The 26305-nt window shown below is 39.5% G+C and overlaps 1 protein-coding gene across 1 annotated transcript in view; it reads right to left on the bottom strand.

The window, feature by feature from the left end:
* Positions 1-11714: 11714 nt before the first annotated feature.
* The window catches only part of LOC124270376, a 122504-nt gene continuing 107913 nt past the window's right edge, over positions 11715-26305 (bottom strand). Inside the window, exons 5-8 of the mRNA XM_046705415.1 lie at positions 23643-23781; positions 18272-18387; positions 17713-17785; positions 11715-13620 (exon numbers count right to left, since the gene is read on the bottom strand). Coding sequence (XP_046561371.1) covers positions 13253-13620; positions 17713-17785; positions 18272-18387; positions 23643-23781 — 696 coding nt within the window. The 3' untranslated portion in view covers positions 11715-13252. The remainder of the gene's footprint in view (positions 13621-17712; positions 17786-18271; positions 18388-23642; positions 23782-26305) is intronic.

The raw sequence follows: 26305 nt of genomic DNA, 5'->3' as shown, positions 1-26305 counted from the left end.
AATATGCGACAGTAATTCGGTGATGTCTAACCCCCAATGATTTTTTTAGGCCCTGACTAGGACAAATATTTTCTTTGGCTTGGAGTGTTGATTTGAGACTAGCTCCCGGCGTCGTGGAGGATGTTTTCCTTCACCGGCTTAATTCGTCATGGTAGCTTTCTTCTATGTTCTAATGCAGACCATTATTACTTAAGGATCCTTATACAAATGGCGTTGTTTGAATGCAAACGAATGCGGTTCAGTGTGTTAAGAGACACAACGAGCATCTTGATCAATATACAGCATGAAATGACATTTGAGCAAAAGGTCCATTTAGACGACTTTCGACTTCGCAGGTGTTTCAAACATTACCGAGACAGATCTCTTTATATGGGCAAGATGTAAACACTGCGAGAATAAGGCTTTCTACAGTAAAGAGTCCGAAAGTTAACAGGTTCGATGCATGATAGATTTACCAATCACCTGGCTCCAGCGATACATAATTACTAGCGACCAAGCTCCAAACATGATAAATTCACCAGTTACATGGATCCAACATTTCATACTTAACTGTGACCATGCTCCCAATTTGATGAATTTAAACGTTGCATGGTTTCAAATTTAAATTCAACAGTGACCAGGCTAAAACATGAAACAATCACTGCGCTGACTATGCTCCAAAGGTATTATAATCACCAGTTCCCAAATCATATTGATAATTACTTGTGGTCGAATTCCCAAACGTCAAATGTTTATAATAGTCCCAAGTGACCAAGATCCTAACACTATACGTTCACCATTATGAACACTCAAAACCGACCGCCTCCGTGGTGTAGTGGTAAAAACGTCCGCCCGGAGAGCGGAATACCGCGCCATACCAAAAGACGTTAAAATATGGTACTGTTGGTCCCTGCCTGGCGCTCGGCATTAATGGGTACAGCAAGGACTGGTCGGATCGGAGTCAGTACAATGTGTCTGAGTGGGGTATTCATGCTTCACTGCGCCATGGTATCTCAGTGGGCTAGCGCTATAAAACCAGCTTAAGTCTGGGCTAGTACAAGCAGCCGCACACACACATTCACACGCATGCACGTCGTCATATGAGCGAAATATTATCGAGCCCCAGTGTTATATTGTGTTTGCCAATGAATAGCCAAATATTATAGCCAGATAATCCAGATAGATTTAATCAAACAGAAAAATGCTATTTTTTTACATGAAGCAGAACCATTACTGACGTTCAAGACATGTCTGTAGCAGGGACCAGTACTAAGGCCCACACGTCTTCAGTGTAATATTAATGTCCTATCAATGAATGAGCCGAGAAAAGGAAGCAATATATCAATGGGACTAGAAGTTAGGGGAATGTATACACCAGCCTAGATGGCGCTGGAGATTGTTAGCCCTATCAAATCCTCTATGTGTGTAGGAAACATTGCAAAATTGTATCAAGTAGGCCCCCGACCCACTGTGTGATCTCATTAGTAATCCTATGAACAAGCTTCACAAAGCTCAGTCTCAGAATCACTCTTTAATGGCCTGGTCGAATTCCCTAACGTCAAATGTTTAGAGCCACAGGTGGCCAAGCTCCCTACATAATACGTTCACCTTTATTCACCTGACACTCAAAACCATGAATGACTAGTCACCCACTATACGCAACACTGTTCTATCTACAAAATGCAATAAAATGTCCATTTTTTACGACCACACAATATGTAACACAAATAGGCAGAAATAAACACCTTGTAAATTTGTTAGCCCCAGCCGTAAATACCCTTTCAGCCTAAGCCTCGGTACGTGGATGAAAGCAAATGAAGAGATCGTTTTGATGCTGACGCAGCACGCTTGTTTCTTTGATTCATCAGGATGTGATTATAGTCACACCAGATCCTTTAGAGACCACCGTCTTGACATTTCGTGTTAATAAATCAGCCTCGACGTTCTCGCTGTTACCTCAGCTTTGATAATACTCCTGCAAACCCTCAACAAAGTAAGGCAGTCCTGACAAGCGGTTTGTCACGCTCTCTTGAAACCAAACCAAATTGCTGAAAATATTTTTAAAGGCCATGGTATCGCTGCAGTATTGAAATTTGAGTATTTTCTGTGTGTACTTTGTAGTGTAGGTGAGAAATGCCAGTTTGTGTAGCGTGCAACGTTGGCGATGAAAACGTGTCAGCGCGTGCTGGGAGAGCGCCACCTGCCGTGATGACTATACAGATTCAATGTCAATCAGTTATAGTTGAGCTCCTACTTTGCATCAATATAGATAATCGATATGAAATTGTATTAGTCATGAAGTGATTGGGAGATCAGTGGGAAGTATTACAGGTAATCAATACCGTTGTCAATAACCAGATCTCCGCCCAGCTATCTACATTTGCTCCTAAAGCAGACTGAACCGAGTTCCAGCTGAACGGTTACGCTCTTCATCGGACTGACATGTTTCATATTTCGGTAAAGGTGTCATTATATAATTGCGCAATGCGAAACAGACTTAACTTACGACTAAACTTACATGGGTACTGCAACCTACATATATCCAGCTGTGGGATTTCTTTAAACTGTCTGCCATAGTATTTGTAACTGATTAATATACGTTGTTACATGCTGTTGGCAGCTTGAAATGCCATGTACAGTCACACTGCCTCCATAACACGGTGGAATATTCAACCCATCCTTCTCAAAAGGTACGTGTAAGCCAGGTCTGTTTTCTTTCGTTTTAATCTGTTTCTGACGCCGTAGTCGATATATATATATATATATATATATATATATATATATATATATATATATATATATATATATATATATATATTGCATAGATAAATAAAAACAGAATGCCTTTTTCTCCAACATGTTTCGTTCTTTACTCTTCAGGGAGATTGTAGCGGTTACAGTATGACGTCATTACATATATATTGTGACGTCATAATAGGGACAACATTCTAGAGCGACAAGGTCACAGCTTGCAATGGTTTAACATTGGTTTTTACTTGTCTATGAAGTAGTGTTCTTTTAAAATTCGTTTTACTTTGTCCGAATTTTGAACTTGATAAAAAGGAAATATTGTAAATTTAACATCGTTTCCATTCGCACAGACATTCACAATAGCACATTTCATATATATATATATATATGTGTGTGTTTTTTTGGTGTGTATATATATATATATATATATATATATGCTATACATCCCTAAACATCGGTGGCTGACCACCGTGACTGATCAGCTTTATCTGGATGTACTGATCTAACCTATATTAACTTATGAGTAGAAATGCGACGTTCATATTGCCCGTTATTGTTCTTATATGTTTGTACTCTTGGCCATGTGGCCTCAAATACTGAATAAACTTCTTCTTCTTCTTCTTCTTCTTCTTCATATTCATATGACGTAGATACGTCAATGGAACAGCTGGTCAGTTAGCCCTGAACGAGAATTGTTAATTTAGGTTACCGACACCGCCGTTTACTGTTTGTTTTCTCCCTTGGATTAATCGTCGGCAAGTATTATGTAACATAAACTATATTTGGGATTACACTTTCTCAGTAAAAAACAGATTAAAGTACCTTTGTTGGGTTGAATCCCATCCGGGATTCGAACCCACACCCTCAGAGTCAGGCACCTAATCGCCAGCCTCGGTAAGTATTGTATTGGGCAAAAGAAAAGAAACACATTTCACTCTAACCCCAGGTATAGTGCCATAAAGTACTGTTTTGCCCTGGACCATCATAAAAGCAAACGGTTTAGTCAATTGGGATACGATGAAATTCAAACGAAAGTCAGCGATCCTAACAACCAGATCTTAAAGGTCGCTTTTTATGGTGTGTTAAAGACCAAATCTAACCTTCTTCCCCTGATGAGCTCTTAACATTAATGTACATGTGTCAACAATTGTAGACTTTTTTTGATTAATCCATCAAATGCATACACACCCACAAACATTTACCACCTCATGTAAATCCTTTTGCACTAAAATGAGCTATGGAGAATTTACTTGGTTACTTCGAGGTATTAAATGGCAATACCAGAGATTTTAAGGCCGCTTTACCTGCAAATCATAACCTTATTGGATTACTTGCACACGTTACCCAAACACAAGCAAGAAGCTCGGGAGCGTACAGTCCAGGCTAACCGTGAGCCAAACGAATGTTAACAGTTAACGTTAACCATCCTTGACTTCGTGGAACTTGCAATTTGTGTACTGTGAACTTGTTTAATGTTTCATTCAAGCTGTTGCATGTTGCATTATATCTTATCTATATCCATTGTGACTCAACCATTCTTGTTTATTTGTTTCTTTGTTGTTTAACGCCACACTCAGAAATAGTTCAGCTATATGACGGCGGTTTGTAAATAATTAATCTGGACTAGACAATCCAGTGATCAACGACATTGGCATCAATCTACGAATTGAGATACGATGACATGTGTCAGCGATCCTGACCACCCAATCCCGTTAGTCGCCTCTTACGACAAGCATAGGTTGCTGAAGATCAATCTTACCCGGACCTTCACGGGTAGTTAAAACAGGAGCAACAGTATTGACAAGGTGCTGTGGGACGTTTGTCAGCTTAACGCTGTGATTCATGATACCCCTGAGGCGGTAAACTCCTGTTTTATTTGATGAAGTGTGACAAGGATGCATGACAAAAGGGATGACTGCAGCTTACCAATAATCAACGTTCCCTTCATATCAAACAATATCCCGGCTGCTCCTGTCCTTTGGATTCACATTTCACAACGTTTGAGGACCAACGATATATTTACCGAGATTTCAAATAGAGTCATCTTTTTCAAAAGGTGTTCGATCAAAGCTGCAACATTCAAAGCCCAGTTACACTCTGAAACACGTTTTCTGATAGACGTGTTGAGGTATTTAAAATGTTTAAAGCTTCGATGAGAAAATTATGTCCGATGCTATTCCCTGTGCATTTGTTTCTGACTAGAGCCATCGTTGGGGCAGAGTAGACTGACCTCTTCGCGAACACCTTGTATCATCTTTGATAGTGATTCATAAACACAAATTCAGGAATAGAGTTGCACTCGTATAATCAACTGTTATGATTAGCACATAATTCTGAAGAATGAAGAAAGTATTTTGTGTCTTTTATTCATTGAATGGATTTCCATAATTATGTTGATTGTAACATTGTTAATGTAAACATAGCGGCAGGTGTACAGTGTTATCTTTCACAAATAATGTAAGCTATGAGGCACTTATAAATGGTGTATTCCAATGTGTCCGTTTTCGGGCGAGGTTTAAATGTTCTACACTATGCAGATAGTTTTTATTTTGTCAAACCGAGACACTATTTTTGTATGAGAAAATTGTAATACAACCTAACTGGTGTCATATAGACAAACTTCGACGAAATATTTGAAAAGCAAACATTTATCTGAATTTGATTTTAAATATATACCCTTAACATATTTTGAACTAAAAATACAATTGTCGTTTGACGGTGTTCATTCTGCGGTTCTGACAGTGCATATTTATTTATATATTACGTATATGTTACGAATATTTTAGATATTACGTGTATATATTTTGCTTACATATAGAGCTGATCGTTTGGCTTTTATACATGTTCTATTCAGATATAATATTGTAAGGACCGATATGTCACATGTTGTTTCTTTGTCACTCATTCACCTTGTTCTTGACTATTAGTTGATGGAGACAGTGCGTTCCTTCGTTTAAACTTAAGGTGAAAAAAACCAAAATACATTGACCGCAAACGATTACACTTATAGTGAAAAAAACATATATGTCAAAAACATGAATATTCGGAGGCCAAATTAAGCAGCATTACAGAGTGTATGTATTTAGCTTCTGGTGAAAACTATATATTTGTTAAATTCTTCTCATTATTACATACCATATTGAAAAGATGACTTTACATCACTGTCTGTACATCGTAAAAGGTCACTGTGTTTTAAGTACCTCATGTATGTCAAATTGTGTATGTGTATACTGCTATCAATGACAAACCGATTTGTAAAATTGTAAACATGAAAAATATGAAAATAAAAAAATACAGTTATAAGGTTTAAAGGATTTTGGAGCAGGCCTAATACTGCTCTGTACTCATTTTACTCATTGCTGCCGCTGAATATATCCAAAAGACGATGTTCTTGCGGAAACGAGCTCGTAGCTCTCATAGAAGGTCAGTGCTTGTAAACATGTCCGTTTAAGGGCACCCTGTCCAGTAATGACCTATTGTTGAAGACCGTTAGTTTCGAGGGGCGTGCTTCAAATCGACAACATGTCCTATTAAGAGTGTTAATCGAATCGCATGTAACATACAGCTTGGACAGGTTCCTTATGGATCAGTTTGAATACGCACGACCTTGTCCATGTGGCTCGTTAAGGAACTGTCGAGAACATGCATCCTGTCTTGTCAAACGCGATGTTTGTCTCACAAAGTAGTAACTATTTTCCTAATCAGATAATTAAACATGTTTAGGGGAAGACATGCCAGCTCAGTCTCCTTCATATCTGACGCTAGGATAATGTTAGAGGTTTCTGTACACACTGTCAATAGAGTGGTTTGTGTTCAGGTCAAGACTCTGAATCGATTGCTCCATCACAACGTGGAACAGACAACTGCGTCGGTGCAATCAGTAGATAAGGTGATACGGTATCATTTCTATGGTCACAGTAATGGTTATTACTGTAAGGAAGTACAGCAGAGATCCCTCGACGATGTGACCTTGACGGCCATTACTGTCTTAAAGTATAGGAGAGATCCAACAATGATCTGCTTTGACATTCATTACTGCACAGAACAGGAAAGATCCCACCACGTGGAATGACTGTCATTGTTTTGGGATTTAGCAGATACTACAGTGTGGCTGTGACTTACTAGCTTAACAAAATGGTGTCGTACAGTACAGCAGAGATTCCAGTATGATCTGCTCTGACATTCCCTAATGTCTTAAAGTACAACAGAGATTCCAATATGATTTGCTCTGACGTTCATTACTGTCTTAAAGTACAGCAGAGATTCCAATATGATCTGCTCTGACGTTCATTACTGTTTTAAAGTACAACAGAGATTCCAATATCACCTGTACTGACGTTCATTACTGTCTTAAAGTACAGCAGAGATTCCAATATGATCTGTCCTGACGTTCATTAATGACTTAAAGTACAACAGAGATTCCAATATGGCCTGCACTGACGTACATTATTGTCTTATAGTACAGCAGAGATTCCACGACGATGTGAGTAGGATGGCCACTACTGTAAAATGAGATACAACTATGAAATGTTATCACTTTTTCAAAGTGTAGCGGATGTCCTTTGGCAGTCATTTCTGTCTTGAAGTATAATGGATGTGTATGTGACTGTCTTAGCAAAATGATGCGCTTTTGGACGGTCAATGCTGTCTGAAAGATATATTCTCAGGCCACGTGTCATTCATTCAGGACAGTATTAGACACTGCAACGACGAATACTGTCTGGGAAATATAATAGCCAAACAATATTTAATATTAGCTTAAATACGTACATATTTAATACATCTTACATCCAGTAGGAAGACATCAACCTCAAAATAAACATAAATATTAAAACATGTTTTGTGATAATGCGAACTGGTGTCGTATCAAATGTCCAAGGTGATAAATCAATCAATATAACAAAGAAAGGTCAATTGTTTTCATTTTATTGCAACGACAGATGTTTCAACTGTGATCAAACCTTATAACCAAAGTAAACTCAACACAGTTAATATATCTAATAATATATATAACAGCAATGGTACCGTCGTGGCACTATTCCGACCAAACAGTTTTGTTACAAGACATTCTTAGAAATACATTCAATAAACGTCTACCAAAAAAAGAAAGTAAACAATGTTCCATTTACCTTAATTATCATATTACCCAAAAATTGAATAAGATGATCAAAAACATAAAAATACACAGAAATTAAATACACTTTGCCGTGTATTTGATGTGTTGTGAATATATAACATTGCATGTTATAATCTATAACATCAGTTACCATGGTTTTTACAATTCGTTCATCATGTATATGGTTTTGGTCAAACAAATATAGCCAAACAGTACCATTGTAATGTATTCTACATCAACATACATGAAAAAATATGTCTCATTTGCATTCAACAATAATCAGACACGCGTGGTGCTGATCATATACTCTTGATAACAAGGGCTTGCACAACTGACCAACTGAATATCTCTACTCGTACAGTACATTAAACAGCTACTGAGAATCATCACAGACATTAGCAGAGCCTCGTTTTAGTATACACGACAACGAGGCTCACCCTGACATGACATCACTGTTGACCAATACATCACCTTAACGTGGACCACGTGGTCTCACTATATATAGTAACACAGCTGAAAGGAATTATAACTTGTAACAGGGATTGAATCATGCATTAGTTTATGATACAGGTTTTCATTGTGAACATAAATTACTGATGAAACCCTTAACTTTCACGAATGTCCAATTAACATCAATTTATGGTGGAGAAATAGCATTTCAGACACGTAAACTCGCAGTAAATAAAAGATATTTATGAAACATGAACATGTCGACGCCACTTTTCTCTCGAAATAATATTGTCCTCTCCAATAATATAACCAGTGCGGGTCCGGTTGTCATGAGCTCGGATCATTCATGCCAATACCACACCCTTGCTCGTTGGTTTCACCGTACATGTAAGTGTATATGCCTACCTAATCAGAAGCTCTCCTTAAACATACAAATAATAGTAACCTGGTAAGGCGTTAATCCTTAAACGTGCCTCTTCAGTTAATTCTCTTCATTTTCGATGGGAGCTCCCAACCACAGTGAGTGTAACTCTACGCCGCTTTTAGAAATATTCCAGCAGAATCATGGCGGGGGACACCAGACATTGTAACTGTGATGAATTGATCCCAGGTCTTCGGAGTCACGATCAAGCGCTAAACCACTAAGCGACCTGATATACTGTCCCTCATCATGCTTAGACATATTGTTTCTCAAACATCTGATTCCCCACCTCAAAGCTATTTCAAATCATAATAGACTTTTCGAATATCAAGCAGGTTTCGTTTAAAGTCAGTGAGTTACAAGTTAAAACATCCTAGTACAGACACGGCGCTGGTCAGTAACAAAACACTGATGTTGATGGTGACTTCACTTAACCCACTAGTGTAGATATATGTATATCACATGCATGATAATTTCTGTGGCTTTACCTGAAAATAACGACATTAAGAAATAAGTGTTGCCCAAAAGAAATAGGTTAGCTACAACGGTGTTCTTTGCATCAATATAATATTTACATTTATGTTTGGGAAATGTACAAACAGCACAAAACAGGTTTAGAAACAATTGTTGTCATATGTACAAAACAGCACAACATCTAACAACATAGCTGTTTCGCTTCACTCATTTCCCTGAATTGGTTCATTGGATATATCAAACATGATATATACAGTTTGTGGTTCTCTTCAGGTATATCTCAGTATATCCAAGTAACTGAAAATATCACTGATCCTATCACGATAACAGAAGATATCCTTCGTCAAATTCGGGTCAATTGGGACATCTTTTGGATATCCGGAGCAAGATATATCACATGGTCATTCCAGTAGCTGACAGGGTATCATAGTCTCTGGTGTGTAGCTGAGAGTATATCTGATGGAGATGTCGTTATCCTGTTACAGCATATCCGATGCGGTTGGCCAATTTCGTTGACATCATCACCCACGTTTTAGTAAATCCTAAAAACTATCACGTCAACACTTTCTTCAGCGAATCCTGGCGTGGTAACATATTCATCAGCTTGTCTGGAACATGGTATCAGGTATCACATCGAGTTCACAAATCATCACATCATCCGAATCAATTAATACTTCAGCAACACATCCAGGCTCGTTGACATATTCAGCATATCCGGGACGGTTAACATATTCGTTAGCATATCCGAGCAGAACTACATATCCGGCGCAGCGAGGACAAAGACGCTTCCTGTACTGTCATCCTAAAGATACATTTAAACAGGTATACAATATCACTCATTCGCTACTATTTTGGCCCAGTACGTGATATAAACAGGAAAATACTTTTATAGCAATGTACATATCTACAAACAGCATGCTTATCAACACCGTAAACATATTTGTCATTATATATTAGCCTCTTATTTACAAAAATATACCTTACGTAATTATAAATTGTCATGATCAATGTATATTAAGGGAGGCGAGCACTATGCGCATCCCTGTTGCTAGCAGAGATCATGACGTCATGCAAGAGCTGTAACTCTAGCCGATATGTCATGGTCTTGACTTAGAAGTTGAAATTACTACCCTGAGCCTACGTTTTGCAGTTTAACAATGAACGATCTGACCAAGATAGACACTGAGGAAAGTTGTGAATGGAAAAAATGGTATGAGCATTGTTATTTCGTATAGTTGCAACGCCTTCTTGCAAGTCTGCATGTAGTATGTTTATAGGATGTATGATGGCTGATTCAATTTATGTTTAGATTGTATTATGACGTATTTAGCTTATGTTTGGATTATATGATGACTAATCTATCTTGTGTTTGAAATGTATGACGATTTATCTAGTTTATGTTTAGACTGTATGGTGAGTATCCCTACGGAATCCTCCCAAAACTCCCACATCCCAAAACTTCCACAGCTTATAACAACACACTGCACACACTTCAGCATACTGATTACCTCAGTCTGTAATGGTTTAACCCATCAATCAGTAATGAATGCAAACAATCACTCAGCTATAAATTATATATCTTATAAAAGCAGGGTTATTTACAAAAATACATATCTTTTCTAGTTACATATAACAGTCTATGTAGAGCATTTATATAGAACTTATGTCCTATAGTGTCCAAGATTTCACCCGCACATTATAACAACATTTCTGGTTGACTGCACACACTGTAATGGTTTAACCCATCAGTTAGTAATGATATAAAAGTTCAATACTCAGAATACTATGAACGTAATTATCACTATTTCAAAGTAAAACAAGAAAACAAAATTCACATTTTTGGCCTGCATGAAATATGCACGAAATTATATTATATATATATTTCTGATTTATTAACTAACTGCTCTCTTCTCTAATAAAATTTCTACTCTGCTAAGTCAGGTGATCTATCATTATCTGTTGTTTCAGTTCAGTGCACTTCCTGGGCTATCCTACTACCTAAAAAGGGGTGATGGGGAGTTGTTGTTTTAACAATGTGTGGCATTATTGGGATGTAGAAGTTTTGGGATGTGGAAGTTTTGGGATATAACCATACCTACTATATGTTCAGACTATCTGATGACGGTCAAGCTGAATTGGGACCTCACCCATTTTATATGAGAACAGTATAACGGTCTGAAGAGTGCACCTGGGTTATGTTAATCTGGGTGGACTCCGCATCTAGTTTTAGCCAGACTGGATGATGATTGTGTCTAATTTATGCATCAATTATAGAAAATCAGTGTCTTGATTGTATAACTTGTCATGGACATGTCCAGTCTATATGTCTACTGTCTAGTTACTGCATCTGGCGTTTGGTCAAGTGCGCTTATAAATTATCAGAATACCACGCGTGAATTACGAAAGGTTTTCTAAGGTTTATCAAGTCTTGTAAAATTAATTAAACGTTCAAATTTTATTGAAGTTATCAGAGAGTCTTGATTTGATGAAAGAGGATTCTCGAGCCTCGGATCCATATTCTACCAACCCCCGACCTCTTTAGAAAATATAAACGACAACAACAAAAACTAACTCTAAAACGAGAAGAGATTGTCAAACTGTAACTTTTTTGTTTCAGACTGTCATTTGTGTGAACCAATTTTGTTTTCATCAAATCAAAAACAATGTCATTCGAAGGAATGTTTTTCCTGCTGTTTTGTGTACTTTGTACGAACAACAGTTCCACAAGCTCTGGAGGAATTCCAACAAGGCACAATAGCCAGTCAGACACTTATATAGGCGGGGGTTGGTCACACACTTCGACGTAACGTCACTTCAAGGTCATTCTGCGCCGACGGTGTGGTAGCTTCGATTGTCACAAGATCAATAATGAAATGGTTACTCATGTTCGTCCGGGGTTACGGCATAAAGTGGTAGGCTTTAAGCATAAAGTGAAATATTCCATCCAAATATGTGGGGTTGCTACAAAAGTTAGCATTCATATGAGAATAATATACACTAAAACATTTCCCTAAGCATTCAATAAAATAGTGATATGTAACGATATCCTGATACCTATATTCTGCCCCAGGGTCAGTCCATGGAAGATCACAGTAGGATAGGACATTATGTTCTGCACTGTTGACAAGTATGGCACTTGTACTATTGTCTTTATCATGCGGACACCCCTCGGATCTAATGAGCTACTCGGGCTGACCTATGGGGCCGAATCGAATCTGGCCAGAGTCTATAATGTCCAATTAGCTGGATATTGGAACTCTGGCATTTCATACAAGCTCACACGTCGTGTGACAACAATCGATTTATGTCTGGCGATCCTCCTGAAAATTGGGCTCCAAAACGCATTTGCGTTATGGTATGCTTTGTAAATGGCAGAATGAAGCATTAAGAAAGCTAAAATGCATTTACTTTGTAATTGTAGTTTTTTTTGCAAATAGGTCCACCTTTTTCTGTTGGTAGTGATCTGAACACATCAAATCATGCCAATTCTACGCATACTTTGATGTTATTCGTTTTATGTTTATATCTTAATATAGATTTTCCCTCTTGTTCCAGATGCGTCATGTTTTCTTTCAGAAGCGGGCAACGAGGTAGCCTAAGAGTGAAAGCGTTCTCACCTAGCGAATTTCGGGTTCGATTTCTTACATGGATTCAAAATATAAATCTCATTACCGATTACCGATTAATAGTATGAGTACACAATGTGTTTTCTGTGTAATCCAAAACACAACCTGTTACAGGCTGAAACATGGTTATATGCAGAACGTTGTGATGCTTTTTCTGTCATGGATATGTTTCCGGGTTTTAACTTGCATTTGAAAACCTACACGATCATGCCAATGAGTCTTGTACGTCCTTCCTTGATCAGTAGGTTTTTGTATAAAATGTTTCCCTGCTTTATTATCTCTAATATAGCAGCACATTAAAAGCGTAGGAATGGTCAAACAGGAATTCCATCACAAACCACTAAAATTAACTTTTCCCCCCTTGAGGTCATTTTTGTATCAAAATAGTCCAATGCACATCTTTCGTCCGTAACTAAAAACGAGGTCCCATATGTTCTAGGGTATTTTGAAATTCACACGATTTGGGGACTTTTTTCGTTTTTTCTTCGGTGCAGAGTTATAGTCATTAAAGGAGCTTCGTCGAGAAGAGTCGCCCCTATCGCTTTCGTTGTCTGACACGGACCGGCATTCGTCGTAAGTGGGCACGGTGAGAAAGTTTATACTGCTGACAGTGTTCTCATTACTGGTGCATGTGCTCCCTTCGTCATTAAGCACTGTGTTCCTGCGAGCAAACTCATTAATCTCCATTTCCATGGAGGAGGAACTGACGGAGTCCTTGTCGTCAGCCACTGACGCTGTGCTCATTACTAGCTTCACCAGTGTGTAGAACTTGGAGTCCTTTCGGCGTCTTGGGGCGAATCTTCCTGCAAAACAGATACAGACAAATTGAAACTGACGTAAGGGTTGCTTGATCTGCTGTAGTGTATTATGCTGATGCAACCAATATTTGTTGTAATCTGCAGTTTGTTTAGTTTTGTTTGTTGTTCAACGCCGCACTAGGCAATATTTCAGCTATATGGCGGCTGTCTGTAAATAATCGGGTCTGGACTAGATAATCCAGTGAACAACAGCATGAACATCGATCTACGCAACTGGGATACGATGACATGTGTCAAACAAGTCAGCGTACCTGACCACCCAATCCCGTTAGCCGCAAGCATGGGTTACTGAAGATTAGTTCTAACCCAGATCTTCACGGGTGTTTTAATCTATAAAAAATCCATTTAGATAAGAATCTCTGGGTTTCCAGCAAAATGTTAATATTCTTGGTGACATCCACCAGTTTACACCTGACGATGTAGATCGACCAAAAAGACAGTACATTTGAACATTGGATTTGTCCCAAAATTAGAAACATTATCAAAACGTTACAAGGCTGAAAGTATTTGCTAAAACATGTTGAGTGTATAGGGTTCAAAACTATGACATCAGGTCCAAATACATCACCACTAAATAACCATTTCATGCTTGTCTATTTTCAGCCACCATAAAACATAGTGTATACTTTCAGGAAATGAACGCCGATTCCGAACATTTTTTGTTTGGGATGACGAAAGCTTTTCAGCAGTTGATGCAGATGGTTTGCATTTTCAGCGTCCGAAATAGGAACAGAAGATTCCCCTATGGATTATTTCTATTCGCGTTACATACTACTGGTATATTTGGTGAACGCGCATGCATCTTCAAGAAAACAAAATGATGTAACGTGTCCACTTAATGCTTAACTTGCTCTTTGGGTAATACGAAAGACACTTAATGGCTATCTGGTTGGCTCGGGGAGATGATGGTGGTCTGTATATAGTCGAGTCTGGACCAGGCAAACCATGGGTTGACATCATGAGCATCGATCTAAAGCAATTTAGCATACAGTGGCAACCAAGTCAGCGAGCCTGACCACCCAATCACGTTAGTCGCCTCTTACGACAAGCATGGGTTGTTGAGGACAAATTTTAATCCGGATATTCATGGGGTAGAGACCTTGCAATAACCTCAGGAGGCGGGGACATGTCTGCTAACACGTCGGTCTAACCAACGACCGTGGGTATGGTCCCAACAAACCAAGGATAACACATATAGCGCATTTCCTGTGTTTGAATCCACCATCAGCGGATCCTTACAAGAACACAAGACATAAGAAAAGACCCGTGAAGGTCCGGGTTAGAATATTGATCTTCAGTAACCCATGCTTGTCGTAAGAATCGACTAACGGGATCGGGTGGTCAGGCTCGCTGACTGGGTTCACACATGTCATCCGTTCCCAATTGCGCTGATCGATACTCATGATGTTGATTACTCGATTGTCTGGCCCAGACTCGATTATTTACAGACCACCGCCATATAGCTGGAATATTGCTGAGTGCTGCGTAAAATTAAACTCACTCACTCAGTCACACAAGAAAAGTGTAAAAAATCGTTTAACAGTGTGTGATCATGCAAACACTATCCCTTTACGTTTATATAATATTCGTAACATCTGTGACATTCGTCAAGCAAGAAATTAAAATTGGAAAGAACTAAAATAACTTAATGTGTTGTGTTCTTGTTAAATGTTGCATAACCCGTATATTCTTTGCATCTGAATTAGAATAAACCATAGCATAAATAGATTTAGAAACTTAGTTCTAACAATATAGTAAATAAAGAGAATAAAGAAAAAACTAGATTGAGATACAACTGTGATGTGAAAACGTGCACGTGGTTTGAATAGTTTTGACGTCATAATAGGCTAGGCTGACGTCATAGGATGCGTGCGTCACTCACTTCAACAGCCTACTTGCCGTCCACACAAACTGGTAGTCTGCACATGAGACGGCTGTTCGGGAAAAATCAACAAACAATGCATCACGCGTTACGTAGCAACGGAGGTGCAACACATGTGGCGGTTGATATAAAAGTAGGATCCTGTTGCGGAATTGGGATCCAAATATACCATCTATTGAACTGTATATATACGGGACCTTCGCGCTCTGATATGGCTCAAATTATCTCGCTGGCTGCAGGATATATTTATGTTCCGGACCTAATGTGTTAGCGCTGAATTATTTATACATTCACACCTGTATTGGAGGCTGAACAATGCTTAAATAAACTTACACGTGTCCAAAGGAAAACACCAGGGATGCCAGGTCTTATTTGATATGGCTGTAGATATATCAAGTTGCATTCCTTACCCCTTATGTAACATGCATAGTACAGGGAAGCATGACGTGGAATGTGAAGGCCCTCTATTATTTGTACTAAGGCCGTCTTCGTGTGCAATAAGTAGACTTGCAACAATTCGACAGAAGTTTTGTTTTCTGAACATGCTCCTCATTTGTAACTTCAGAGTGCTTTTCGTTTTTCGTTCCGCATCGAATCTATTATAACCCGTTGTTTTATATATTAAGCGAACAGGGTCCCTGTTCGCAACGTTACGACCTGTCGTAACTCTACAGTTTACCATAGACTGACGAATGTCGTAGCGCTACGAACGTTTTGTGGATCGGGACCCTATTCGCTGAATATATGAAATAACGGGTAGAAATAGATTCGATGTGGGTCTTCGGAGTGACGAAAGAACGCTATAACCACTAGGCTACCCGCCCGCCCCTAGGTCAAATTATGTTGGTTTTTTTTCTTATGGAAGATATTGGACGAGGTAACAACGTAGCCATAATACAGGTATGATTGTTCTTATCACTTCCCCAACCACCTCTCGAAAAAAATAACGATTAGAAAAATAAAAATACAAACTTGAAATATAGAGGTCGCTGATCTGAACTGGTGTTATTACCAATTAGTTTTAACTAATGTTAATGTTTTGCGTTAAGACAAAACACCCAGAGGTCCGCATGGTACCAAGACCTACTAATGTCATTGACAAGCCTAAGCATTTAAATGCATTAACCCAAAGAGCAATCACCCACTGTAAAGGGTAATTCCATTCCAATGCTTTAGAACGCCTTAGCAAGAGAATTATCGGAAGAGAAACATCAGCTCCAATACCCAAAGGCTTTTAAAGCCCAATAAATGTGCAAGGCAGGTGTTTTATGGGCGTTCGTGGGTGCTTTAAAAGCCTAATCGACTTAAATATCCTGATGTTTGGTTACGTAATAAGTGGAATGTGAAGATACCGCAAAATTGAGTTGGCGTTGCCGCGACTCACAGGATCGATAAACCGGTTTTGTAGGTATCTGGTTCAAATTTAACAAATCAATTGTATCCAAAGTGACTCTGGTGTCTCTAACGAGGCAACGTACAGTTTCAAACTGATGACGCGTTCCCATTATCTCGAAATGAAAAACGGAAACTTTGAAGTAAAAGGAGCTTCAAATGTAAATATCGTATTAGGAAGTTTGGATGAACGGTTTCTGATGGGGCTCCTGCAGCAGCTTGGCATTAACGAGCAGTAGTAAGGATGATGTAGAGCTTCCATCTTTCTTTATTACACGGGGATGTTTCAGGATGAAATACAACCACCACAAATTAGACAGGTATGTTAAGTTCTTCTAAGCACGTCTTGCAAAGTGTCTTATCAACGTGCAAGCCTTTTGAAACATGTCGGTTGGTATTGTTTGGTTCTATCCGGTGTATAGCTCGGTTTTAAAACTTGCTTTGAATGTCCAGATTATAAAAGCCGAGTTAACTTTCACTGTCCAAATTGTTCAGCTATCTTTGCTGAAATATAATTTGAATTGTTGAATACATTCTTTATATTTTGTGAATACGAAAATATGTACAAAATATGTACAAATTCTTGTACCGTTGTCAAGCAGGAATGAATAAAAAGAAGTTGTTATCCATAAAGTTTGTTCTATATTATACTTCCCAAGTTCTAAAATGCCACTCAACAAAGAAAATATGTTTTGTTACACTGTCATTTTAAAAAGAAACTTGAGGAGACACACTGGACATACTACTAATGCACAGATGGAATATTCCATTGTGATAATACACTGTATATAGTTTTAACTTACCCAAGAGATTATCAAGCTTCCATTCTTCTAATCCTTCTTTTACACAAAAACTCCGAACATCTTGAAGTAGACCCTGAAGAAATACAGAATACGGTTATAACCGAGATAATGAATATTTCAATACAAGGACATGAAAAATTAGAGCAACACGAACTGGATCCAATATGAGAACAGCTCCTGGCTTATCTGAGAACAAATCAGGTTATCTGGTGCTCTGGTTTTCTACTGACTGAAATTAAGACAGGTCTAATACTGTAAATGATACTGTTTATACCTTTTCATGTCAGAACTTCACAAAAAGTTCTTCTGAAATGGTGTCAAGAAAACCTTGAAACAATACAGAACCCTAGTCTTGACAAACTCACTTCCAACTGACCCACAATGGTGCGTTGTTAGCTTTATCATTTAGCATGTGAGACAAGTGAGCCAAAATGATGTCTTTAAGTTCACATAAATAATATCTTCTGTACATTCCATGACATACCGTCCAGATGATTTGTGTTGAAATGTAAAGAGTTGCCTAAGCCTCAAGTAACATGACACCGCTTTTTTAACCAACCTTCAGTTCGTCAACCTCGTTCCGGAGATTCTCGACAGTCTTGTCCAATTTCTTCTTCCGACTGTACAGCAGCCGTAATTTGACGTGCTCGTGGTCGATCACAGCTACCAGCAGGCCTGGTAATAGAGGAATGAGCACATACATAAAACGCTATAATAGGCAAGGAGATACAACCGTGGAGTACAACCACTGTAAACCAGCACTTCGTGATGATTAGCAACCAGTGACATTCCGAATGGAGATTTACAACGGTGACAAACTGCAGGACTGCCAGTCAGTGCCACAAACTTAAAGGACCCGTGAAGGTCTGGGTTAGAATGAACCTTCAGTAACCCATGCTTGTCGTAAGAGGCGACTGACGGGATCGGGTGGTCAGGCTCGCTGGCTTGGTTGACACATGTCAACGGTTCCCAGTTGCGCAGATCGATACTCAAACTATTGATCCCTGGATTGTCTGGCCCAGACTCGATTATTTACAGAACGCCGCCATAGAGCTGGAATATTGCTGAGTACGGCGTAAAACTAAACTCACTCACAAACTTAAATACTTTGAACAGTTACTATGATTCTGAATAAATGATTTCATGATTTTACCCGAAACCAATACAATTCACATCCATAATGCAGATAACATACATTCCCAAACCCGTTTGGGATCGCCATTAAAGCTTTTGAGGCCTAAGTAAGAGCAAGGTATACATTAACATCTCTTGTGGCACTATGGTTTCCAGTCAGTTTGATGCTAGTAGGACGTCACACTGCTAAGGTAATCGTCGCCCGACTCCTCTCCAATGGAAAGTACCAGATTCGAGGAGTCGGACCGCACACCCAATCATGTCATCCGTGACGTCATGAAGGCTTGTCCGAGAAGGTCATACAAGATTACTGATGTCTTAACCGAGGTGCTATAGATCGAAGCATTCGCTTTCGTTACGTTTTCCCTTACAAAAGGGATAGTTACATGCACGATGTGTTTGCAAATGGTTTGTCATTAAATTTATTGCATTTTCAAAATGCATTTCCAATTTCTCGTTTTCTGTGTATTAGCAGTGCCGGTCGATGTGTACTTTCTTTTAATCAGTATATTTTGCTGTGGTTGTTTCATATTTACCCATCCCTGAACTCGTAACTGAACGTTCTACAATAAGCCAATTACGATCCGAAGACGATGTAACACAATTTTGATGGCTTAACGTCCCCTTCAATCATAACTGTGTCAGCTAAAAAGTATGAAACCTAATTCTACAACTTTCATTTTCAGAATGGGCGCCCCATTACTAACATTATTGCTACACCAACACGAACATGACACGAATTCAATGATGTTAATATATCGAATCTGATAGTCCTGGGTTAAACTGCAATTAACTCACGTAAAAATGACAAAGCTGATCATGTCTGCCCGACAATGTTATAAAAACGCATTTGTTTTGAGCACAATCAACTTTGAACTAAATGAACTTCGCAAATCAATTTCACTCCCGGCACTCATGAAATATAGGGTCAAACCGACCTTCTGTGTCAAACTGAGAGAAATTTTCATTTCACTGTCTCCTAAAAGTATTTTCTCTTTAATAGAGACATAATCTATGTTTTATCCATGTTTTGACCGTGTTTTGGTATTTAATGAGCCTCCACAAGATGCTTAATAATATAATAAAGTTTCCTCCAAAACAGATTATCATACAACGGCAATATACAAGTTTATAAGGAACGTTTCATCCAAGGGAATGGTCTCATGTGTGTGGGTGTGATCAGTATCGGACACCAAAATGGGCTGATGGTGTCGTACGAAACAAAATATTTTGACGTTATTTAATGGTCGGTTGGAACGATAAAAATAAGGCTATTATTGTATGAAATTGATATCCTTTTATCTGCCAGTGTTTTTGAACAAAGTAGCATTTGGTATTTTCTAATTTGCTTTGTAAATCTCATATTCACGGTGTATTCCGCCAGATATGAACAACGGATAGGTCGTCTCTCAGACCCTGCAGATTATATTTTAAAAAGCGACCAACTTTTTGTCTGTAATTAAGATAGAATTATTCCCGCGTCCATTTTTAATCTTATACAGTGTGTGTCACTTTTTTCGGAGACCAAATGTGTGTCTAAAGCAGCTTCGTAGTTGTCTCAACAGACAGACTGGCAGCTACAAGGAGGTAGCTTTATCTCTGACTTTTAACATACTTAGTCTATCTGTTCTCTCAGCATCAGACATCCCAAACATAATGACGCAAAGGTATCGCATCTCATCTGCAAAATCACCATTTAATTTCCAGACCAAACAAATGGGTTCAACTCTCCCTTTTAATACAATCCCTTTCCCGAGGAAGTCCCGTCTCGAGTCCTGCATACATGACTTGTTGGAGAGGGCGCCAGAAGACGGAAGAGTCTTCCAGCTTATGCTAGGCCTAATGGCGTTTGACTGCCTCTCCTCTTGGGAGAGTCTACAGAACTCATCCAAGTGGAAACACTGGCTAATTGGAGAGTAGCCTCCAGTGTGTCATCCTGGTGTATGGATGCAGTTCCGTTTGATGTGCAGGCGAATGGGGCGACCCAACTCTCCCACTCGCTGCTGATGGCTCACGGATACCAAGGTCCTAGCAACACTCCCTGTTGCTTCAAAATTAACGTGGACGTCTGGTTTTTTAATCTTGTGATAAACATGAAAAATTACTTATTGAATTGGCAGTTCTAATTTAGTTTCGTCACCAGATAATCATCTTGGTGATTTTAATCGCTGGAATGGGGGAGATTGCATCAACGTATTCACCCGCAAGCACCAACGTGACAGGCCAACACAGTGCCACAGGAGAGATTTATGGATTCACTGCTCTTCATCAGGAGAACAGGACTCTTTATGCAATGAAAAGGGTGACCCCAAACAATATTGTACGGGCGTTGTGTATGTGTGGTATCGATATTATGCACGTAATGTTGTTGAGGCAATATACTGTCATGCAGTGCATTTGAGTCTACAGTACAGTAGAGTTTAAGCACATGACATTTTCTCTTTAAAATAGATTCATCAGTGAAAATATATAGACTCCTGAATGAGATTTCAACAACACTCTCGTATAATACATGTTATATTCAAGATTACACTTTCTGAGTAAAGTACAGATTGTAGTACTTTTGTTGGGTTGAGTCCCATCCGGGATTCGAACCCATAATCTAAGTAGTAGTAGTAGTAGTAGTAGTAGTAGTAGTAGTAGTAGTAGTAGCAGTAGCAGCAGCAGTAGTAGTAGTAGTAGTAGTAGTAGTAGTAGTAGTAGTAGTAGTAGTAGTAGATTATTACGGTAAATCAGGCCACATGCCCATTTTACAATGCATAGACAGACAAAGATGTTGATAATCTAAGAGTCAATGTAAGAATCAAAGAGTGATCATGATGGACCTTGGCTGGTGTTGAATCAAACCATCTTTACTGTGCCGAACCCACTTTGATACAAACTGCTATGTTGTTATTATAAAAACTAAGCATGCTGAAATTCAAGATGGCCAAGTGCAAGGATACAAGTTTCAGCGGCTGAGGTGAATGTTTAAATTGAACAGCAATGAAATGGAAATGGCAAAAGCGAGAGTCCACACAAAGGAACCTGCTTTGGGTTGTTCAATATTGTCTACTTCGATAAAAGCTGTTTAGACAAAAGTAAAAGCAGCTATCAATGAGTGGCAATTATCATGATATACCATCGTCTTGCACGACATAAATCAGGTGCAGTGTATAAGTTTTTTACAGCCAGATTCTGCGGGATCGCGATACATGGTAGGGTATAAGATTTGTATGGTAGAACCCGTGAAGATCCGGGTTAGACTGACTGAGTTTGGTTTTACGCCGCTTTTAGCAATATTCCAGCAACATCACGGCGGGGGACACCAGAAATGAGCTTCACACATTGTACCCCTGTGGGAATTCGAACCCGGGATCTTAGGCGTGACGAGCCAACGCTTTGACCACTGGGCTACCCCACCGCCCCTCCGGGTTAGAATTGGTCTTCAAAAACCCATGCTTGTCGTAAGAGGCGACTAACGGCATTGAGTGGTTAGATTCGCTGACTTAGTTGACACATGTCATCGTATCCCAATTGCGTAGATTGATGGCAGTTGATCGCTGGATTGTCTGGAACGTACTCGAATTATTTACAGACCGCCGCCATATAGCTGTAACATTGTTGAGTGCGGCGTTAACAACAACCAACCAACGGATGGCTTTGTTAGGCAGAGTATAAACTTTGTACACTCCGATTCTGCAGGATGGCTATATGTGGTAGTGGTAGTGTATAAACTTTATACACTCAGCTTTTGCTGAATGTCTTGAGGTGACAGTGTATAAACTTTGTACACTTAGATTCTACAAGATGTCTATGCGTGACAGTGTATAAACTTTGTACACTCAGATTCTATTGGATGGCTATATGAGGAAGAATATTACTCCGTGATCAAGCTGAAAATAACAAATTAGAACACAGGATGGAAATAATATGAAGTAATAACAACTACACGGTGTCCTCATTCGAAAACTATTTGCAAAGTTCCACGACAGCAATATAATGCGTGGCGGAACGCGTGATATAATTAACCCTACTGCCCCTGAGAGAAAATGTTTCCAGCGTCGTATCAGACAGCGAAGGCCATCTCGTTCTGACCGGGATCTCCGGCATCAGCTATCCTGGTAGTAATGGCTAGTCTCCTTCGCCACAGGCAGCGTAAACTCACTCGAAGATAGTGATGCGATTCCTCAAGTCAAAATCGATACATCGGATGACATGTACTCTCCTCCAACATTATTGTCCGTGTTGAGTTAAAAATAAATCCGTGCTTTTTCCCAAGGTTGTTTATTGCCATGGGGATGCTGTAGTATCGGATGAAGAAGTAAACGTGGGACTGGTCTCAAAGGAAGGTTTTCATGTTCCAGTGTGGATTAGCAACCGGCTTCTAATCGACCTTACCGACTCGATTTCCTAATATGCTATAAATTTGGAAGTCCTGAATAGAAGTGTATCGAATTGTGATCACAGTGTCTGCGTATGTCTGTTGATAGTGGCTGGTGGATGGGCGGTATGGTTGAGATAAAGGATGGTGGGAGGGGAATAAATAAATTGGCAAAACCAAGGTGGCGTCACAAACATTTATCACAACTATTACTAAAAATGGTGACTTAGCTAAATGTAGTTACGTTGCCAAGACCTTTGACACACACACACCCTCACCCCACCCCCCCCCCACACACACACACACGCCCACGCCTATCCCCCACCTTACAATCCCACCTGCACTCGTACACCGCACTTCATCATTAATGACCTTCGTTCAGATAGCATCCTAGTCATTGCAACAAGCGTTAAGATCAAGGGAGATAACTTACTATTTACGACTCGTATAACTCTCCAGGGAAGGAGGAAGGCGAGTATAAATATGGAGTCATCAATAGCAAAGTCTGCAAGCCCCTTGAGGAACACCAGATCGACAATGAAGGACGCAAGGATGATTAGTGCATCGAACACCTGCAAAGACATGGAATATGAGTTACATTTCATTAATGTTCATTTTCTGGTGCAATCAAAAATACATATGTGTGACACTTGTCCCTTAGCCTGACAATATTCTAGGAACGTTTTCGATTCAAAACACCTGCAAATACATTGAATATGGGTGATTTTCTGGTGCAATTAAAAATACGTTAGTGTGACACTTCTCCCTTAGCCTGCCAATATTCTAAGAATGTTTTCGATTCCAAACACCTGCAAAGACATTGAATATGGGTGATTTTCTGGTGCAATTAACAATACGTTAGTGTGACACTTCTCCCTTAGCCTGCCAATATTCTAAGAATGTTTTCGATTCCAAACACCTGCAAAGACATTGAATATGGGTCATTTTCTGGTGCAATTAAAAATACGTTAGTGTGACACTTCTCCCTTAGCCTGACAATATTCTAAGAACGTTTTCGATTCAAAATTTCAACCTGATTGTGCTTCTGCCATACCCTTGCTGCTTTGTTTTACCGAAGTTGTAGTTTTAAAGATCTGTATTACTATCTCTACTTTAAGATGATACAATTGAAATACTGTTTAAAATGGCGTTAAACACAATTCATTCAAAATCAGCAGCTGGATAGGTTTTTATGGATTGTTTTCAGGGTGGGTAGTGCGCCATTGACTTGCGTTTCATATATGAGAGCTCAACTCATGGAAAGTTATTGACAACGCACGTTTTTCACATACTGAAAGGGTAAAAATATCTCACCACCAATACTGTATATCGTAGAAAATGCCATCCTAATTTACGCAATCCTCTAAGCACGAAAACTCGAAAATCTATAGGATGGCTGCCGCAAACTTCGTGTGATCCTTACAACGAAGACTGTGGAGCACAGTGGCGTAGTGGTTAGCATGCCGGCCTATCACGCCAAAGGCCTTGGTTCGAATCCCGGTTGAGACACCAAAATTTGTGACCTGGGTCTCATACTGTGTTGTGTCCCTGGGCAAGGCACCTCGTCCACATTGCACTCAGTCCACCCAGCTGATCAAGAATTGGTACCTGAGAAGCGGATGTACGGACCTATACGGTCGCGCGAAACGCTTGTAGCAGCTTTGAAAGTACAATTCCGTCTGGGTAATAATATAGCGCCAGAGAGCAGCATCGCGTTGGATTCTAGGCGCAAAACTTAGCATTATTATTAAATATAGATTTACAATTTTCATGGCTACTCCGGATTCGAATTCACGATCACAGGCATTTGGCGTGCTCTCCGGATCCGGGTTAGAATTGGTCTTCTGTAACCCATGGATGTCGTAAGAGGCGACTAACGGGATCGGGTGGTCAGGCTCGCTGGCTTGGTTGACACATGTCATCGGTTCCGAATTGCGCAGATCGATGCTCATGCTGTTGATCACTTGACTGTCTGGTCCAGACTCGATTACTTACAGACCGCCGCCATATAGCTGGAATATTGCTGAGTGCGGCGTAAAACTAACGCACTCACTCACTCGTATGAGGCGACTAACGGGATCGGGTGGTCAGGCTTGCTGACTTGGTTGACACATGTCATCGTATCCCAGTTTCGTTGGTTGATGCTCATGATGTTGATCACTGGATTGTCTGGTCCAGATTCGATTATTTACAGACCCCCGCCATATGGCTGGAATACTGCTGAGTGCGGCGTTAGAGAGCAAACCAACCACGGAACGCGAGTCGGCACCGCCACTTATGACATGGTCCTTTGCCACCGGGAGCAGAAGAACACATGTAGCGCCAATGTATTTTAACGCAACATGGCGTCCGACTCGGATGGCCAACTTGTCAGTAATCGTTTCCTGATTATCAGTCGTCAAGCGGGGCCACTCAGCGACTCTGATACGTCACCTTGAAGCTATAAAAATTTGTGACATTTCGTGGCATTCTAGGTCTAGGAAACTGGCCGGGAATCAATCTGTAATTTACCAATTATCACCTGCGTCAAGGGGGCTGCTAATAACTTTGACCTTTAACAGACATTGATTTTATGTGTTGAAACGAAAGCTGTGAATCTATCTCCAGTCGAACTGCCTCATTATCGCGTTAAGTGTGCAACTTTATAATCCGTCTTGCTTCAAAATATATACGGACTGAAAAATAAGTCTAAAAAGACTTCGGAATTGTTCCTGTGGTGGACGAGATTCATTGATTACAGTCAGAAGAGTTGAAATGGTGGCCTAACTTTGGTTGCTTGGGATCTGTAGCCTGATAAATAAATATTGTGTTGTTGAAGAATAATAACTTAGCGTTTTAAAATTATCTCAAACTAGTTCTAACAATAATCTTTGATAATCTAGTTGCCCTACTGTCCTGTGATGGCAGCATTTTAAAAGTATGAATATATTTTTTCGCATCTATGACCTTTTTTGTTTTGTCGATATGGCTGAAATATTGCCGATGTGACGTAATCTTTTAACTCACGTACTCACCCCATACGCTGAAAACAATGCATTTATGACTAATGTTATAATAACAATAAGTATAGGGTTATGATTATAATCACAATCAAAC

Source organism: Haliotis rubra, unplaced genomic scaffold, assembly GCF_003918875.1.
Source record: "Haliotis rubra isolate DU_JTF1 unplaced genomic scaffold, ASM391887v1 Scf151, whole genome shotgun sequence".
In the NCBI taxonomy this organism is placed as follows: Eukaryota; Metazoa; Mollusca; class Gastropoda; order Lepetellida; family Haliotidae; genus Haliotis; species Haliotis rubra.
The sequence above is the reverse complement of the archived record's forward strand: the minus strand, read 5'-3'. Positions and strand labels throughout refer to the sequence as shown.